This window comes from Ruditapes philippinarum, unplaced genomic scaffold (assembly GCF_026571515.1).
Source record: "Ruditapes philippinarum isolate M1 unplaced genomic scaffold, ASM2657151v2 ctg2893_1_1_1_1, whole genome shotgun sequence".
Lineage (NCBI taxonomy): Eukaryota > Metazoa > Mollusca > Bivalvia > Venerida > Veneridae > Ruditapes > Ruditapes philippinarum.
Genome location: NW_026863028.1, coordinates 21,281 through 42,777, shown reverse-complemented (window position 1 = coordinate 42,777; position 21,497 = coordinate 21,281). Strand labels below are relative to the sequence as shown.

General features: G+C 33.6%; 1 protein-coding gene across 2 annotated transcripts; it reads left to right on the top strand.

Moving 5' to 3' along the window:
- Positions 1–2,349: 2,349 nt before the first annotated feature.
- Positions 2,350–21,296, top strand: LOC132720938 (toll-like receptor 13). Of its 2 annotated transcripts, none has more exons than XM_060705185.1 (2): positions 2,350–2,463; positions 18,547–21,296. In XM_060705185.1, the coding sequence occupies exon 2, from the start codon at positions 18,585–18,587 to the stop codon at positions 20,700–20,702; it is 2,118 nt and encodes a 705-aa protein (XP_060561168.1). In that variant the 5' UTR covers positions 2,350–2,463; positions 18,547–18,584; the 3' UTR covers positions 20,703–21,296. The 2 variants fall into 2 exon arrangements, with proteins under 2 accessions (XP_060561168.1, XP_060561167.1); XM_060705184.1 differs by lacking the exon at positions 2,350–2,463 and adding an exon at positions 7,619–7,762.
- The last annotated feature ends 201 nt before the right edge of the window (positions 21,297–21,497 follow it).

Here is a 21,497-nt window from a genome sequence, read left to right as displayed (position 1 = left end):
GCTTACATTTATTGGATCTGTGATTGGATCTGTGGTCAGTATTCTTAGAATTCAAATGATTGATTCACGGATCATTGATTTTAAGCTATTTTTATGTCATGTGATTTCTTAGTAGGAAAGGCCATTGTGTCTTTGTTGTTGTAAATAAGAGATGTCAGAAAATTAGTGTTTGTGGTCAAGTTCTTTATTTCTTCAGTTGGTATGTATTTATCCTGACTGCTGCTGCTAAATGCTTTATTGTAAATATGGAGAATTGCATTTATTGTGATTCTTTTCTATTTTGGTCCAGTCCATTGATTGTGAAATTTATAAATAAGAATGAGTTTCAGAATGTTATGTATCTATCAAAATCTGGAAAGAAAGTGATCCCTCGGAAGCATTAATCACAACAAAATTACAAGAGAATTGCAGACTCGGTTTGATTGAGTCTGTACACGAGAGATAGTGAATGCGTCTAACATCCCTCACGCCCCCATCACCGGCTTGAGCGGTACTCAATTCTCAACACTTAATAGTGCTGGCATCAGTGATGCCGAAGGACCAAGTCACCTTTCATCTTTGATTCACGATTAATATTTAATCTTGCAGTTAACAGTGAATGGTGTGATAGAAAGAAAGTATCAGTTATAAGATTGATGTACTACACTCATCCCTCAGATGGTAAGTTACATGTATAATGTCTTGTGTATTGTTTAAAGTGTAATATATGTCAAATATGTGTATAATTCCATAATCTATGCATATGATATTTAAGGACTATTGCTAAGTTTAAAGGACTGATTGGCCAGAAGACATGCTAAAGATTATGTTCAAGATGTGAACATAAGTTATGATATTAATAAATGTTATGCATTGTTTCTCCTTTATTTTACTTTATATTTACATATTGTAATATACTTATTTCAGGGTGTTGTTTGTACCTTTACTTGATGTAACAACCTTACAGTAATTGAAGATTGGATTGTTATATAAACATGATAGAATTTTAGAGCTGTTGTTGAAATGATTTGACAATCCCGAACTTACTTGACCCTCAGGGGCTCGGATAGTTATATTTAAATTGCACCGAACCACCCCTATTACATTTGTAAACACAATCATTATAAAGTTATATATGAATTTAAGATAAAGTTAATAGAATACATCAACACATTTAACAAAAAGACAGATTTTATTGTTTTAGTGAAGAAATCCTTTCTATTAATGATTTCAAGGGCGGCATTTCTTACCTGTTCCAGAATAGTTGATTAGTTATTTTATAACAAAGAAGGGAAGGGAATACTCAAGCCAAAATACAGCTAGGTAACTCTCATTGATAAAGTTATTACTCATAATTATCTGTTAATAAAATATTTGTCCTTGACTTTCGTCAGTTTTAAATTTTAAATATCAATACTTATACAGTTGAAAATAATCTCCCTAACAATTAGAATGAACTCTTAAAAAGTCATGTTATATCAATATTTCTATAATCATTTAACATGAATGCTCCATAACGTTTTTTGTAACCTTTTACATTTAATTAGAAGTAATCGACTTAAATATAAATATCCAGTTCAACAATTTGAGCTTCTTCCTTTCAGAAACATATCATAAATCATTACCGATGATAGCAGTGAAATAACTAGACTTTTCTAAAAGTTAGTTAAAATTCGTAATATTTTAAGAATTTAATTTAAATTGTTGTATCTTATTGATTTATAAGTAACCATTTATTGTGTCTTTATTGGGTTAAGAAATCAAACTGATTTGTTCTTAAAGGAGTTTACTTAATATTTTTCGACAAGCTACAATGAAAGTTATAAAGGATATTGAATGAGTAAATGTTCACTACTGAATTTATCTAACGAGTTGAATAAAATTATATTTTGCGAGCCTCTAATTGAAAAAAAAGGTTATCTTTCAAAAGGTATACTTTTAAAATATTTAATGCATGAAAAGGAAAATATTACTCAATTTCTTCCGTTGTTATTTCGATTATCTATAAGTGACTGAGTTAGAATTATTAATCATTAATTCAATCGATTGGTTTTTTATTTTCAACTAATATGCCGCAATAAATTTACTTAGCTGATTTAAAAAAACAGAAACAGAAACTAAAACTACAATACATTGTTTTCTTTCTTTGTAACAGTAAAACGGAAGTTTCTGATTACTCAGCTTGACTGTTTTATAAAATGAACTCTGATATATGTCTCGACAGTACGTCTCGTATATTGATGCAAATATACATGATTTGTTTGATGACCATGAGCCTGACTTATGGTTTTACTTATTTACTTTGTTGAATACACAAGTAATCATTGTGTTTTCAGAAAATCTGACCCCATACACATCAACACTTAAGCACCTTCTTTATTTAGACGCGTACTTATAACCAAAAATAATTATAGCTAAATCGCAGTGAATATATGCTGTGTTTGTCTCTTACAAAAGAGAAGTAACTTAGCTGACTTGAATGATGTAAGTTAAAACTTTTTATAATACATTTTTTTCAAGACAATTTTAGCTAATCGCAGTGAATCTTTATTATTTTTGCCTCTAACAAAAGAGAAATGATTTAGCTGACGTTAATTAAGTTAAAACTTTTGTAATACATTATTTAAAGGCACATTATAACTCAGAATCGAATTTTGCCTTTGTTAGATAGTTGTTAACTCGGACACACAGTAGCGTTAAAGCAAAATACTTTACCATGAAAATTCAGAAGTAAAGATAAACGCATTTCATGGACATTATTGGCCTCCAGATTTGAGTGTGCTTTTGTAACGTATAGCATTTGAGATCATACTAATAAAAAAATATGGTTAGCCTAAGGGATAGCACACTGGCAATTTGAGTTTGTTTTTGTTGCGATAGTTAAACGCGAAATTCCTAGTGGTATTCATCAAATTTTTGCTTATTAAATAATTAAATCTTGAAATTTCATCAATCTGAATGAATTACACTTTTATTTATTTTTTTCAATCTATCTAATCATCTTTACTTTGTTTAAATGAAAAAGTTGTTTAATAAAAAGGTTTTAAATAAACAATATTGATACATCTTTTTAAAATAATTATGATAAAGTTTGTAAGAAATCTCTGAATGCTATGCCCTAAAGAATTCAAACTCACGTGAATCATATATCATACCAATTAGATGTAATCTATACCAATTAGATGTAATCTCTACTCACTGGAAATTAATTGATTGTCTTAAACATCGAAAACTTCTATATTATATTTTACAGTTGGACGAACATTCATGGTCAATGTCAAGCTTCTTGAGATGACAATGCAAATTGTTCCTTTCTTAATCCTCTTTTGGGGTATGGCCCCGAATATGGATTGTTCTCAATTAAAAACGGAAAAAGAAGTGTCAATATGGAAACATTGCAAACAGAAGGTCGATCATGGATATAATACACTGAACTGTAGTCACCAAAATCTAACGTTCATACCTCGGATTACAGATAAAATAGATACTTTGGTTTTCAGTTTCAATCATTTAACCAATATCTCACAGGAAACCTTTGTCAACATCAGCTATCCGTTCCTGATTTATGCACTGTATATTGATAATAATAGCATACGGAACATTTCAAGTAACGCCCTAGACGTGTTTTCTAATTTGCATTTGTTATACTTGTCATACAATCCAATATACCACGACAATTTAAAACATTTGCTAGGTTCATTGTCTGAGAAAAAATACTTGAGCCATATAGAAATGACTGCAATACGCACAGTAATCCTCAACGAAGATTTGTTTTCATTGGTGAGAGAAAATCACATCAAAACACTGATGGCTTCAAATTATATTACTGACATTCTGGATATGAAAATATTCAAGAATTTCAACCGTCTAGAGGTTCTTGATATCTCATATAATCATATTTCAGAGGTTATATTATCTAAAAATAAATATCTACGTTCATTGTTCATTGGTAGAAATAATTTGAGAACACTCCCGGACTTCAGAATCAACGATAACACATCAAACTGTTTCTTTCCACAACTTGAGTTACTAAGTGTAAAAGATAATGACATACAAGAAATAAATTCTGAACATCTTAAATGTTTAATACATTTAAGACGCTTAAACCTCAATGGAAATATAATAACATTATTACCGAACAATTTCTTGTCAGCTTTGCTGAATGTCGAGTCAGTTGAAATAATGATTCCGGGAACGAGATCTTTGATAGTCGAACCATTTGCCTTTAACTCGTCCTCACTCTTGTCACTTACACTACAATATCGTTTCTCTGCTTTGTATGTTTTCAAGTCCTTGAATCAGACATTCAAGCAATAAGTGTACGTACCTAAATTGAATTATCTATATCATCAGTGAATTACCGATTGATATTACAAATAAAAGTAACAATGCTTTATTGTTTTTGTCAGCCTTTCTCCGCCATTACTGTTGGCATTATAAGACACTTTATTAGACATAGATTTCAACATTAATCTGCAACAAGAAAGGATAGTAAATAGGTTTTTCAACTTTTCCTCGCAATTACAATCAATGTACATTGATTGTTGCATCTGGAAAGAAAAGAAAGAGATTCATCGGATGTAAACGAGAAAGGTTGAACATCAGAGAGTTGATTTTATTGAGTCTGTTCTTGAGAGTGTAAATGTCACGGCCCATAGCAACGGTAAAAGTAGTTTGCAATCCTTAACTGTGAAAACATGTGAATTAACGATTCAGGTAAAATATAAGAAAACTGAGATGAAATAATATTGAGATGTAATTACATCAGGTAAAGTCGGTATGAAAAGAAAGATTACAATGACATACTCTGATCTTCTACCGGCCATTTTGTACAGTATACGGGTAAACAATGTATAGCAAGCTATAAATACAGCTAATGTGATTGTATTTTAATGAATTGGTATCAATGTAAAACCAACATGTACATCTTTCTACCCGTTAACTTTCATTTCCTAGTGTTTCTTTCGCAATTTTGAACAATATAATGATTAGATGCATCATATTTGAACACTCATATCTATTAGTTTCAAGTAAAATGTTCACGTCTGTAGTACAGTATGCAAAGATTTCAGCAAACAGCTATTCACTCATTTCATCACATTTTTCCACAACTAACTTGCTCACAGTATGTATAATTCAAATTTCATTCATATGGTATACTTCTGCCTTTATAGGTATTTTTTGTTTGTCATAACTTCTAGAAGGTGGCTTTTTTCAATGGATTGATTGTCTTTTTTTTCTTAATTCTTCAGGTTGATATTCTTTGGTTAAATAATCCAATTCCAGTGTTTCGTTATTTTTTGTTTTCATTGCTCCACTATCAATAACATTATCGGCTCAGGTGTGATACATTCTCAACTCAGTAACTCAGATTTATTTTTTAGTTTTCCGTCACTATAAATTCTGTCTTATAGTATTCGAATATTCTACTGCAACTTGGTTTGTTTACTTTTCTATTAGAAAATTCTTTAAGTTGATTAAAAATCATTCATTGGTCTGAATGTAAACGTGTAGGAATACAGCAGAGAATACAGTTTTCAATGAAAATGAAACGGAGCTTGCAAAACTTATTTCCCGTCTGTTTATTTTGGTGTTCTTTAGGGATTCCAGTTTTTCTTTTTTGATAAAGCAACTTGTAGTGACTTCAGCTCTTGTTTTTCGCTGCCTGATTTTTTCCGTCTGTATTGAAGAGCTAACAAAATTCTTTCATTAACCATTAACTCAAAAATATGGGACTATCAACAAGCAGGACACAAAACGGGACAGGGCTCACGTGCAAAAACAAAGCAAACAAAAACGGACGCGATGTCTACAGGGTAATTAAAGATGAACATTAATTAAAAGACCTACAAAAGAATAAGGGTGTAGGAGGCAAGAACGGGCTGGGGAGTGGAATTAAAGAAAAAAAACTAGTGGGATGGGAATACATTCATCGTAAACGAAATAACAAGAAGGGGCACAAAAAAGTGAAAATTTTGAAAAGTCGATTGATGAAATGTCTCAATGAGCGAAAAGTAAGGCTTTGGAAGCTCACTGTTTATGTCTATCATTTACTACTCAGCTACTCAGCTTTAGCTCTATCTAAGAAACCTAGACGGTAACTCAGACTTGTATTTTCCCCAAGAGGATCCATCTCTTTTTTGTGCGAAAATATTCTTACAATGACTGAATATTTTGTTTCATATTATATTTACAGAAGGAAATCAGTTAATTTATCAATGTGTCATTGGACTTACCTCATCCTCGGTAACCCAGGCTATTAACCGTATACATATATTAAATGTAGTATATACGGAATGTGTACCTAGGGTTCCGACGATGAGTCTACGTTTGCGAATTAGAAAACATAATGATCGACAAGACTTTGATTCTAAATATCGTAGTCATTTAACAAACACAGATTCAAACAACATATAAAACGAGTAAAATAACTGTATTTTGTAAACACACTCATGATAAAGTTATCAACGTAAATATATGAATTAAAGATGAAGTTAATATGATATATCAAAACAACATTTAACAAAAAGACGTTTCTATCTATGATTTCAAGGGCGGCATTTCTTACCTTTTCCAAAATAGTTGATTTTATAACAAAAAAGGAATACTCAAGCCAAAATACAGCTAGTTAACACTTATTGATAAAAAATATTACTCATAATTATCTGTAAATAAAATGGTTGTCGTTACTTTCAGCAGTAAATAATTTTAAATATCAATAATTATACAGTTTCAAAAAATCTCCCTAACAATAAGAATGAACTCTTAAAAAGTCGCGTAATTTGGAATATTTCTATCAATATTTCTATAATCATTTAGCACGAATGCTACATAACGTTTTTAGTAACATTTAACATTTAATATGAAGTGAGTGCATATAAATATCCAGTTCAACAATTTGAGCTTCTTCCTTTCAGAAACATATCACAAATCATAACCGATGATAGTTGTGACATAACTAGTCTTTTCTAAATGTTAGTTAAAATTCATAATATCTTTGAATTTAATTTAAATTGTGGTATCTTATTGATTTATAAGTAACCATTAATTGTTTCTTTATTGGGTATAGAAATTAAACTGATTTGTTCTTAAAGGAGTTTACTGAATATTTTTCAACAAGCTACAATGTAAGTTATAGAGGGTTTTGAAGGAGTGTAGGTTCAATACTGAATAAATTGTACGAGTTGAATAATATTAAATGTATCGAGCTCTGGCTTTGAGTTAACAACAAGTAAAACTGAAAGGTTACAATTTAAAAAATATTAATGCATGAAATGAAATGTATTACTCTTTACTTCCGTTGTTATGTACAAAGATTATAGACATAATTTATAAGTGACTAAGTTAAAATTTATTATCAATAATTTAATCTTTTGTTTTTATTTTAACCCAATTATTCCCAGGCCTGTATAGAAATAAATTTACAAAGCTGTTAACAACAGAAGCAGCAACTAAAACTACAATAGATTGTTTTCTTTCCTTGTAACATTAAAACGGAAGTTACTCAGTTTTATTATTTTATAAAATCAGTTTTAGTATATGTATCGGCAGTATATTGATGCAAACAAAGATGATTCTAAGTCTGACTTATCTCTAGGTTGACTAATAAGTGTTTGTCATTTAGTTTTGAATAATATGACCCCATACACACAAACTCTTAAGTTCTTTCTTTATGTAAACGCGTAATTATCGACACAAATAATTTAAGCTAAATTGCTGTGAATGTATGTGATGTTTGCCATTAACACAAAAGGGAAATAATATTATACATGACGTCATTGGTGTAAGTTAAAAATCTTTTTGTAATAAAGTATTTAAAGGCAAATTATGACTCAGAATCGATTTTGTTTGTGAGATATTTGTTTGAATAAGTAGGCGCTAAAATCTTAAATACTTTGTCATAAATGTAGAAGTTAATGTAAACAAAGGTATTTTGACTTCCACACAAAATAATAAATCACTATAAATGACCAATGAGTAACTTTTTGGAAACTATAAAAGTACACCAAAAATGAAAAGCTTTTTGAAAAGAAAGAAAACGCATTTCAGGGGCATAATGGGCCTTTAAGGAAGATTATAGTGTGCTATCGTATAGTATAGCACTTTTTTTGGAATTTAAGATCATACCAATAAAACAAATTATCGTTAGCCTAAGCTTACAATTTGCGTTTACTCTAGTGGTGATCGTTAAACGCTATGTCCCCTAAATTTACACGTTCTCGTAATTCCTAGTGGTATTCATCAAAATTTTACTTATTAAATAATAAAATCTTTAACTGTCATCAATCTAAAACTAATCAAAATATATAAAGAGCCGTGGCATTATATTTCCAAAATAGTGGTTTTACTTTTTTCAACGTTTCTCAAAATGCATTATTTCCAGAATCATTCAAGACAAATTTTATTATTTTTGGACAATGAAAACTTGATTAATAATGCCATTGAACATTATTGACGACGTCGTTTTATTTGGCGCTAGTGAAGACGTCATTCAAAAATGCTACCTCACACGGTTTAAGCTGAATGACATATAATCCTATATGCATAAATGTATCATATTACGTAAGATGCATGCAAAATTTAATACTAAAATGTTTGACAAGGTAGCTCACATTTCTATATAATGACGTCTCATGTATCATTTTAGTGATTAGCATGCCGTGCTCTGCCTTGCGCCCTGTCATGTTTTTGTTTGGTGTCCTCATGGGCTCCTTGCCGCTGGGTCGTGTGGAGGTTGTATTCATTGAACGACGCCTTTCCTTGTTGATCTTGTTTATCATATTCTATATTTTTCTGGTCCTTCGGGATCATTGATTCCAGCACTTTCAAGTGTCAAAAATTGTGTGCTAGGGGGTGTGAAGTTAAATTGTATGTAGCATTTTTTCATTATCCGTCATGTACGAGGAATGATCAAAAAGTTCTCGGCCCGATATATTTCTAGCTACTACACTGTGATTTACACACGCTACGCCAATACCGATATCTTATTCTAGACTACTGACCGAGTTACCCGTGGTAAAACACACTTTGATCAGAAGTGGGATGTGTCATTTAGAACAAATGGAGAAAGTTGAAATCAGAGCTGTCATTAAGTACCTATGTAAGAAAGGGATGTCCCCAAAGGAAATCCATGAAGACTTCATGGATACACTTGGGAAGAAACCCCCTTCCTATAGCACTGTTAAAAAAATGGACTGCTGAATTTAAAAGGGGCAGAGAAATCATTGGAGATGATGAGCGGCCTGGGCGGCCAAAATAGGCCACCAACGATGAACGATCTGGTCATGTGCGACAGAAGGCGAGACCTGCAAAGCATTGCTAGGAAAGTGAGTATAGGCTTTGGTTCAGTTTATGCAATTCTGACTGATGTTTATGGCATGTCAAAGGTTTCCGCTAGATGGATCCCAAGACAGTTGACTGACGACCAGAAACGGACCAGGCTTGACAAGATATCTTTTGTCTCGCTAAGAGGATGAACCTGATTTTATCTACCGGATCGTAACTTAGGATGAAACACGGGTCCATCACTTCGATCCAAAAGACAGAGCATGGGGTGGAAGCACCCTTGCTTACCCCCGACGAAGAAATTCAAGAGGGTGCCATCAGCAGGGAAGATGATGGCTTCAATAATTTTGGGATGGTCAGGGGATAATCATGATGACAATCTTGAACAAGGTCGTTCCATAAAAAGTACGTACTATGCAGACAATTTGAGACGTCTGCACCAAGAAATCGCGCATAAAAGGAGGGACAAACTGACTCAAGGCGATCTGCTCCTGCGCGACAATGCTCCAGCTCACACATCCCAAGTTGTGATGGCTACTGCAACTGACTGCGGCTTTCAAATTCTTCCCTATCCCCCATATTCTCTGGACTTGGTCCACTCTGACTTCTACCTGTTTCCGAAACTTAAAACCAAGCTTCGTGGTAGACGTTTTGGAATCAATGAAGGTGTCATAGGCGGTCAATGAGTTCTTTGAGGACCAAATAGAGAATTCTATTTTGAAGGGTTAAACAAGTCGGGGCACAGGTGGGCAAAGTGCATTGATGTAGAGGGCAATTATATTAAAAAGTAAGACCTTTAGTTGGGTTCTCTGACTACCGAAAGTACATCGGGCCAAGACGTTTTGATCTATCCTCGTACAGACACAATCAAACCAAGTTTGCAATTTTCTTGTAATTTTGTTGTGATTAATGCTTCCGAGAGATTACACTTTCTCCAGATTTTTATACTTCACAACAGCAAGTGTCACGTGCTCTGTGGCAGCTGTTAAATGTTACCCGTACTGCGCTTCAGTATTGTATATTTTTCTGGTCCTTTTAGTAAAACGCTATTTTTAGAAAATAGGTATAAGTTCTGATTAATTACAAAGCATTTGAACGAAAACCCGTGCATAATTATACTAAAATGCACGAAAAATCAATATCTATTTCCATTCTAACACGTCAAGAAAAAAAAGTTGGACTGTATGTTTGGTGGTTAAATTTGTTTTCGATTCAGAGTTTCAAAAGAAACGTTCTTTAAAGGCTTGTTTTACGCTAACAGAAATTTCAAATATTGCTGTGTTTCTCCATCAACTTACGAAGTTTTACATATATAATAATTATAATGTGTAAACCTACAAGTATAAATAATGTGTTTGGGATTTTAAAATGAATATTACTCGTGGATAATAAAGTAGGAAAGTGTTTTTCGTTTCGTGAGCTACAAAAGGGATAAATTATGTGAACAAAAATGACTTTTTATTCACTGATTTAATTGATATCAATATTGTGCAGTTAACTTTTAATTACCAGAATGATCAAGAAAGCATATTGAAAATGATTGCATTTAAATACATGAAATATAATAAAAAGAAAAGGCGGCGTTCAATGCACGCAACCCACGACCCAGCAACAAGAACCAGTGGCAAGGAGCCAAGGAGGACCCCAAACAAAAACAGGACAGGGCGCAAGGCATATAACATAGTAAGGGTTCACGGACAGTTAAACAAGCGTATGAAAACGTGAGAAAGTAGAGTCCTGTGGTCGCGATGCAAAACGTCTAGCAAAGATCACTAAAACCTTAAAGGGTGAATCATGTGAGGTTGTGTTACCGTCCGGCAAATTTGACAAAGCACTAGCACAGAGCTTTAGTGATTTTTTTGTAAACAACATTAAGACAATCAGATCCGACATAATATCTCAACATGAAGGAATCACAGAGTATGATTTTAACGATCTCGAGCAGTCTTTTGGTGAGAAGGAACTACTGCAGTTTTCTCCAATCATGGAAGACGATATCTCCAAGATCATCGCTCAATCATCTTGCAAAACATGCGGATTGGATCCAATTTGGTTGTTGAAAGAATGCCTACCAGAACTAATAAGTGTTATAACAAGAATCATTAACAAATCTATTGAGAAAGGATACGTGCCCATCTCTTTCAAAAGCTCGCGTGTAAGACCTTTGATAAAGAAACCTGAACTTGATCCGAATGATCTGAAAAATTACCGCCCAGTGTACAATTTACCTTTCATCTCAAAAGTCTTGGAAAAGGTTGTTGATACTCAAATTGAGAAACATCTTGAATTACACCAACTCCATGAAATTAACAAATCTGCTTACAGAAACATCATTCAACAGAAACAGCATTACTACGTGTGCAACAAGACATTCCTTTGATCGAAATGAAGCTACCGTTCTTGTAATGCTCGATTTGTCGGCAGCGTTCGATACTATCGACCATAACATCCTCCTCAATCGTCTTGAGTACGATTTTGGAATCGCAGGCAAACCATTAGAGTGGATGAGATCTTACTTGACAGACCGCTTCCAGACAGTGTGCATCAATGGTGAGCTCTCAGATCCTGTGAAAATGAAGTATAGTGTTCCACAAGGTTCTGTGCTGGGACCAAAGAATTATGTCATGTACACAAAACCTGTTGGTTCGATCTGTAGAAAACATCAACTACATAATCACTTTTATGCTGATAACGCACAGTTATAGATGGCATTCAAATTAAAAGATGACAGCTCCCAAATCAAAACATTTCAACAAATCGAAGCTTGTCTCAACGAAATTGTCAGTTGGATGAACACCAATTTGCTGAAAAAAAGAGTTAATTGTATTGTTCCTAAACGAAATTCAGCTTTGGCTGAAGATATTTCCTTAAAAGTTGGGGAATTAGTTATCAAGCCGTCTATGAAAGTTAGAAACCTAGGTGCTATGCTTGATACTCATCTAGAAATGAATACGCATGTGAACAGTGTTTCCCGAGCATGCTATATGCACATCCGACAGATTGGTCAAATAAGGCAGAACTACGTGACTGTAAAACTCTCTCGTCTTTTAAAAAAGCTTTAAAAACTCATCTTTTTACAATTACCTACTTTTAGTTATTTACACAAGTCTGTAAGTTTTACCGGTTTTATAAGACATTTTAAACGTTTTATGTGTGTAGAATCACACGGGTATATCTTTTTTTTTATTTACCTTAATTTTGTATCTTCTTTGATATTTTATGTTTTATCTAATAATACTTTTGTGATTGTTCTTTTATTTTTTGTACAGTGCCTTTGAACGTGCTCTGCATGAAAAGGTCGCTTTATAAATCTGGTTATTATTATTATTATTTTTATAAAGGGTATGACCGCCCATTTTTGGACCGACTTTGCTCCAATCTCCTTGCAATTCTAACATGCAGCTCATTCTACATGTGTTCTATTGGATTTAAGTCAGATGAGCGAGCTGGCCAGTCAATGCGCTCAATAGACGCCATTTCTAGGAAGTCCTGGACCACCTTGGTCCTATAGAGGCAAGAAGTATCGTCCATTAGAATGAACTGATCGCCGACTGCTCCAGCATACAACCTAACCTGGATGTTTACGATATCGTCTATGTATTGCTGACCTATCATTTTGCCTCTTATCAGCACAACTAGGTCGGTTTGTCCACACCAGCTAATGCCTCCCCACACCATAACTGGCCCACTTCTGAAGCGGTGCTTAGCAATATTTGCAGCCTAAAACCGTTCACCTCATCTTCTCCAGGCAGAACCTGGTCTCATCAGTGAACAGAACAGACTGTTGCATGGTATACCGTGTTTCATAGACCATTCCAAACGGACCTGGCGATGTCCACACGTCAGGCGGATACGTATGCAAGGTCTTCTCGACCGCAAACTACGTTCATGCAGCCTTCTACGTACAGGCACCGGCTTGAGCGATATTCAATTTTCAAAACTTTTTAGTGCCGGCAGAAATGGTTCCGAAGGACCAGAAAAATATAACTGAAGTGAAGAATGTTTTCTCGTTTAAAGCAAATGTATTTTTTACTAGGGAACCATATATGCCGCTTTTGATGAAATGGCACTAACGTGTCACATTGAAGGTTCCATGATAACCGCCATATGAACACATCTGCGGATGTTTCAAAATATTAAAAATTTTACCAGTTCATGTTAAATGTTGCATTCTGCTTAAGCCGGTGCTAGGGGGCGCGGACGGTAGTTTGCACTTGACAGTACCGTCCATAAACAGGCTCAATCAAACCGAGCCTGCAACATTTTCAATTATGCCGTGTTTGGCTTTCTTTAGGGATTCTTATTTTTTTCTATTTTATCGCCACACCAGCGTTGTTTGTGCCGTGTGGAGGCTGTAAAAAGTCGCCCCGTACATTCAGTCAGAGATGTTATATTTCCGATATTTAAAGATCGCTTAGCACGCCATTATTGTTGTGCTTCTATTCGGCTATTTTATTTTTGGGTGGTTCCAGTATTCTTTATTTGAATACTGTTGAATCACACTTAGGATATGTGGCCTGCTTTTTAATTTGTCTTTTGACGTCTTATCTGTGATATGCAGGCTGCATAACCTCTGATCTTCATTCAAAATTCCATTTTTAGCTCACCAGAACCGAAAGCTCAGGGTGAGCTATAAGTATCAAAGGGGGATGCTCCGGCGTCCGTCGTCCGTCGTCATGCGTCAACAATCGTCTTCTTCTCTGAAACTACTGGGCAGATTTACTTCAAATTTGGTCAGTAGCATCCTTGTGACAATCACACTTGAATTTGCTGATGTCAGTCCAATTAATCCCTATTAGGGGTCAACAGAGCTAAAAGTAGAAAAATCTCCTTCTTCTACAGAACTAATTGATGGATGATCACCAAACTTTGTCTGTAGCATTCTTGGGTAGTCTTTTATCAAGTTTGCTCATATTAATTTGATTGGCCCCTTCAAGGGGTCTCTAGGGCTAAAAATAGAAAAAACCTTTAAACATCTTCTTCTACAGAACTAATGGATGGATGATCACCAAACTTTGTCTGTAGCATTTTTGGGTAGCCTTTTATTAAATTTGTTCATATGAATTTGATTGACCCCTTTTAGGGGTCGCTAAAGCTAAAAGTAAAAACACCTTTAAACGTCTAGTCTTTTATCAAGTTTGCTCATATTAATTTGATTGGCTCCCTTTAGGAGTCTCTAGGGCTAAAAATAGGAAAACCTTTAAACATCTTCTCCTACAGAACTAATTGATGGATGATCACAAAACTTTGTATGTAGCATTCTTGGGTAGTGTTTTATCAAGTTTGCTTATATTAATTTGATTGGCCCCTTTTAGGCGCCACTAAAGCTAAAAATATAAATACCGTAAAATGTCTATTTCTAGAGAACTAATTGATGGATGATCACCAAACTTTGTCTGTAGCATTCTTGAGTAGTCTTTTATTAAGTTTGCTCATATTATTATGATTGGCCCCTTTTAGGGGCCGCAAAAGCTAAAAATAGAAATGCCTTTAAATGTCTATTTCTTCAGAACTAATTGATGGATGATCACCAAACTTTGTCTGCAGCATTCTTGGGTAATCTTTAATCAAGTTTGCTTACATTAATTTGATTGGCCCCTTTTAGGGGCAGCTAAAGCTAAAAATAGTAAAAACCTTTAAACATCTCCTACTTCAGAACCAATTGATGGATGATCACCAAACTTTTTCTGTAGCATTCTTGGGTACTCTTTTATCAAATTTGCTTATATTAATTTGATTAGCCCCTTTTAGGGGCCACTAAAGCTAAAATAGAAAAAAAACCTTTGAACATCATTTCCTACTGAAATAATTGATAGATGATCACCAAACTTTGTAGCATTCTTAGGTAGTCTTATATCAAGTTTGCTCATATTAATTTGATTAGCCCTGTTTAAGCTAAAGCTTAAAATGCCCCAGGTCATGGCATTTCTTCAAAATATTGTTTAAACATATTCTATGCTCAAGTTTAATATGAGAATATATTGTATTTAGTTCCGTCCATTGTTTCCTCGTTAAGTGCACATGCATTTTTTACTAGGTGGCCATATGCCGCTTTTCAAGGGATGGCACTTACATGATAACCACCATATGAACACATCTGCGGATGTTTCAAAATTCCAAATTGTACCAGTTCATGTTTAATGTTGAATTCTGCTTAAGCCGGTGCTAGGGGGCGTGGACGGTATTTTGCACTTCCATGAACAGGCTGTCACGCCAAAGTGTAATTTCACTAGTGTAATATCGTTTTTAATAAATCAGTTTATTACACTCCTACGGGATAATTATTTATATTAAGACACTGGAATACAGACCCACGTTAAGAAAATGGCCGCAAACGGTTGCGCGTACACTGCGCTAAACAAAAGAAGTTACAGCTTAGAGTTATCATTGTGGGGAGTGTTTTGTTTATTTTGGTACAGTTATTGTCTTTGAGTCAAGAAATATGTTTTAAACAACAAGATAACAATACATTTTTAGGACACTTACGGAATCATAAAATAATACGTACGCCACAAAAAAGTTCGATAAAGCTTCGTTCACAACGCCATGAGTGATATACTCTGAGTGATATGGGTTTAATCTCACGAAATAAAAATCAAGACTTTCACTTATAAGCATAAACAATTACAACGACATGACAGAGTACATCTCAAATAACAATTGACAATATAAAATATCACCTTAAGTCTACAACGTGACTAATGCTGTAGGACTATTTTGCCCATTTTGACACCTGTTTGGTAATTTACGTGGATTGTAAGTGCCGTATGCAATGTGTAAATTACTTCCTTTGTACACTTCACAATATTTTCACTTTAATATACATTTTCCTAATTGTTATAAAAATAAGTATTGATCTTGAGGCATGCTGCGTTCATATGTTTGATGATGTAATTTCAAGGAAATTTTGTTTTCCCCTTAATTTTATATAAAGCAGGACGGGATATGCACACATCCATTTATCTCAATTATTGGCGTCCGCGCCGAAGCGCGGCGCCCTTATGGAATGAAATCAGATTTTGTGAATGGGCGACAGCAACTTCTCGAGCCTTTTAGTCGGTCATAATAAAAGCCGATCATTCCGATCGGTATGAGGGTGCTTGATTAAAAAAAATGTCTCGATATGTACAATGAATAGCGAACTGGAGAATTTCGCAATGCATGAAATAACCTTTTCCGTCTCTTCGTTTTTTTATCATTTTGTTGTACACAGTGGGTTATTATAGAATGATGAGTTGATGACCTAAACATTCCGAAAATCTATTTATAGAGGGATGCACTGCTATCGGTAATTCCCGGTCTCTTCCGGTCTATTTTGACCGGGTTTTACTATCGACCGGCGAATAGTATCACACGTTTATTGCCCGGTCTCTCCCGGTTTTGGAATAGATGTTTGATATCGTTACAGAACAGAACAAATATTTTACAAATAAATAAGATTTTTTTCCAAAATGAATGTTTGTCACTTACTTTGGTTACAATAATTAATAAACACAGATCAACTCTCAAATTTATTGATTATAATTATACATAAACATACAATTCGAAAAAAACCCAACAACAACAACAATTGCATGTTTCATTTTATCTATATAAGATAAAAACAATAAATATGTGCAATAATTGAGAAAAAGGTACATTTTTATGGTAATAATATGAAACTATCAACTTTGAAACATTTTGTTTAATTTGTTATTCGTATTTAGTAAAGATGCCGAGGAATTATTCAAAGTTACAAATTAGATTTTATGAATTATTCAATTGAATGATAATTTAAAAAATGATAAAGATAAATACAAATGTACATGTACATTGTTTAAAAATAAACATTATTATATATTGAAAGATAAAGCATAATTAACTGACTTTTTTCCAGTTAAGTTTTGACTTATAACCGTCGGCCAATTTGACAATTGAATTCTTAAAATTTATTTTACAATTTTGATAAAAAAAAGAGTAGTACACGTAAAAACTCAGTATTAAAATAGCACATAAAAAACAAAAAAGAGAGGAAAACAATATTCATAAAATCTGTATTTCTTATATTAAAATAAATATTACAATTTTTGTATAATAAACAATTATGCTCAACATGATCAACATGATAATATAACCAGTGTCATATTTTACTAAGTGTGAACAGATACCTTAATTAAGAAGGGGTCTTCGCTAATAGCGATAACATAATACGAGACAATTCCACAAGCGTGGTGTTGATCATGCGTTACACATATGGATTATAAATGATGATATACATGTATATCCGTTGCTATTAATAATCACGATCATAAAGAAATAACAAGTAATATTCTAATCTCTAGCATGCCAATCAAAGTTCATAATGAACAATGTCTTTCGCCCGTTCATTCTGGTGAAAAACAAATAAACCATTGAAAAGTTTATAAGAATATCTTGTCATCATATGTCTACTAGTTCATCTTTCTTGCTTGGACGCCCTTTGATGCTTTGCATCAATGCTTTTCTTGTTTACTCTTGTTTTGAGTATCCGTTATATAAAACAATGATATCCATGTGATGTGATATCTTCCTTGTTCTATTTACATTAAAGTGTTCATTCCAATTTATTTACATTTCAACCATGACATGTTACGATAAAAAGAAATAGAAAAAAGAATACATGTAATTATTGTTTAATTGTTTTAGGTTACTAAGCCCTGAAAGTGGTTTCTGTTTTAATGACAATATGTCAAGTGTTGTTTCAATAGGTGAAGTTAGATTTGTCAACTCATATTTTCCTTAAAATTTTCTTCCTTGATGATCACGATTCAGCGAGTGTTTTGTCAGGGGTTCAAGGTTACAGGAACAAGTTTAGCAGCGCAGTTTGTACTTAATCTTTAGGTTGTAAAACATGAGTCATTTCTACCCATATCTTTAAACTGTGGAAAACCGTCATCATTGTGGTGAAAAAAATTATATTAGTGCAGTAACGAATTGTTTTTTGCTTACATACATCTGATGTTGGCACTGTTTAAACACTGCACAGTTCTGATCGGAATAAGTAAAAAATTGACGTCAACTTTGACGTTACGTTTCTACAATTACGCCATTTGACCACTTTGTTGGAAATGTCATGTCACGGTTCAATTATAATTTCTATAAACTCTTTAGTCTTTGCTGTTGAATGCCTCTGATGCCTTGTTCCATAGAATTAAAAAATGAAAGCATGTTAATCATATCATACCAATTAGATTTGTATTTGTATTCACAGGAAATGAATTGATTGTCTTAAAACTTCAAAAACATTTATATTATATTTTACAGTTGGAGAAACATTGTTGGTCAAAGTCAAGCTTCTTGAGATGACAGCGCAACTTGTTCATTTCTTAATCCTCTTTTGGGGTTTGACCTCAAATATGGAATGTTCTAGATTAAAAAGGGAGAAAGAAGAGTCAATATGGAAATATTGCAAAGAGGAAGTGGATCATGGGCATCATACATTGAACTGTAGTCACCAAAGTCTAAAGTACATACCTAGGATTAAAGATAAAATAGATACTTTGATTTTCAGTTTCAATCATTTAACCAATATCTCACAGGAAACCTTTGTTAACATCAGCTATCCCTCCCTGATTTATGCGCTGTATATTGATAATAATAGCGTGACGAGCATTTCAAGTAACGCTCTAGACGTGTTTCCTAATTTGCATTTGTTATTTTTGTCATACAATCAAATATACTATGACAATTTAAAACATTTGATAGGTTCATTGTCTGAGAAAAGATATTTGATGCACTTGGAAATAAGTGCAATCAGCACAGTCATCCTCAACGAAGATTTATTTTCATTAATAAAAGAAAATCACATCAAAACACTCGTGGCTACAAATTATTTTACTGAAACTCTGGATATGAGAATATTCAAGAACTTTAATCGTCTAGAAACTCTTGATATCTCATATAATCATATTTCAAATGTTATATTATCTAAAAATAAATATCTACGTTCGTTGTACATTAGTAGAAATACTTTGAGAACACTCCCGGACTTCAGAATCAACGGAAACGAATCCAACTGTTTCTTTCCACAACTTGATTTTCTAAATGTAAAAGATAATGACATACAAGAAATAAAATCTGAACATCTAAAATGTTTAAACCGCTTAAGAGTCCTAAACCTTAACGGAAACATAATATCAGTTTTACCAAACAATTTCTTGTCAGCTTTGCTGAATATCCAGACAGTACAAATAATGCTTCCAGGAACGAGATCTTTGATTGTCGAACCATTTGCCTTTAACTCGTCCTCACTCAAGTCACTTAGTTTACAATATCGTTTTTCTGCTTTGTACGTTTTCCAGTCTTTGAATCAGACGTTCAAGCTTTTGCCTAAACTTATTGATTTAAAAATAATCGGAATTTCTATGTCACAGTTAAGCAACAAAGATATCATTGGATTATTTTCGCCGCTTAATTACTTGGAAAAACTGCATTGTTTTCATTGTCTGATTTCGTGGGATCCAAAACTTATCTTGAACCTAATGAAACATTTAAAGACTGTTGACCTTCGGTCAAATATGATATCAAAATTAAGTAGTGAAACATTCAAAGATAAGAAGAATCTGAGAAAGCTGGACCTACGGTATAACCAACTTGGACATATAGATTCTACAGCTTTACCGATTTCACTTCTTAATAAGTTGGACTATTTAGACATCAGTAAGAACCCATTCGTCTGTGACTGTAACCTGGAATGGTTTATTGCTTGGTTGCAATCAACACATAAACCTGGAACGATTTTAAGATACCCGAAAGAATATATCTGCAACCTTCCAAAAGAAAAAACGAGAAGGCGACTCTCTGACGTATCATTCACGTACAGAGAATGTCATCCTTGGAACACGTGGATTTGGGTCGCTATCATTGCATCACCTTGTGTTATTGTTATTTGCATTATCATCATAGTTGTATATAGGAATCGATGGAACATTAAACATTATATCTATTTAATGCGAAAAAGACGAAACTACCAGGTTATTGAGGGAAATGATTTTGTATATGACGCTTTTGTTGGTTATGAATCCGAGGATTCAGTCTGGGTACGCCGTCGACTGTTACCAGTCCTAGAGGAAGAAATTGGCCTGAAATTATGCATTCATGAGAGAGATTTTCAGCCTGGTGTGTTTATAAATGACAATATTGTCACCAATATGGACAAAAGTAGGAAAGTAATACTTGTTCTTACCAATGCCTTTGCACGAAGCGGATGGTGTATGTTTGAGTTAAAAATCGCACATTCTAAACAGATTGAAGATGAAACAGAATTAGTGGTCATTTTGTTGGAGAAAATTGATGGAAGAAATATGAATCATTCCTTGAAATGTCTTTTCGATTCAACAACGTACATTGAATGGACAGAGGATTTGGTTGGTCAGGAGTTGTTTTGGGAGCAATTGAAAACTGTTCTTGTAAAAATATGACAGTGTTTCTACTGCATGAACATGTTTAAACTATCTTTTAAAGATTGTAGACATTCCTGAAGGACTTTTGCAATAGAACTGTCACACTTTCTTTTATATTGCACATATTTAATCTGCAACAATGTAGATGAATGATGATAAAACATTTTCGCATAGAGCACTGGAAATAAAAATAATTGAACAATGTTTACTTACTGTGTTAAATGATTGTGTTATACATGATGCGTTTTCCCTTATCAGATGTTTATGCTCCCCGAATGGAGAGCATATAGTTGCCGCATTGTCCGTAAGTTCGTACGTCCGTCCGTCCTTGTGACCATCCGTTCGTCCGCATTTTCTTGTCCGTGACATAACTCTAAAACTACAAAACGTACCAACAAGAAACTTTGCAGGTAGATAGATCTCATTAAGTTGACGTGCAAGCATAAGAACCGTAACTTTGCCTTGACTTAGTTTGGAGTTATTTTTCTTTTTCCGTTTTTACACTTAGAACTTTGTCCTTGGCACAATGCTGAAACTACATGAGGTATCAACATAAAAATTTTTAGGTAGAAAGATCACATTCAGTGGAAGTGCAGTGCGTAAGAAATGATCAGTTTATGCTCAAATTTGATATTACTAAAAATTGATAATTGCTACACAGTCTCTTTGTAAATATAAAACAAATATGTTTTGATTTCACATGAACTAAATATGTTATGTTAAACACTACACATTACATGTGGTCACAATATGAATATATAGTGTCATTTAAAAAAACTGGCAGTATTTTTTTAAAGAAAGGACCAACTTTAC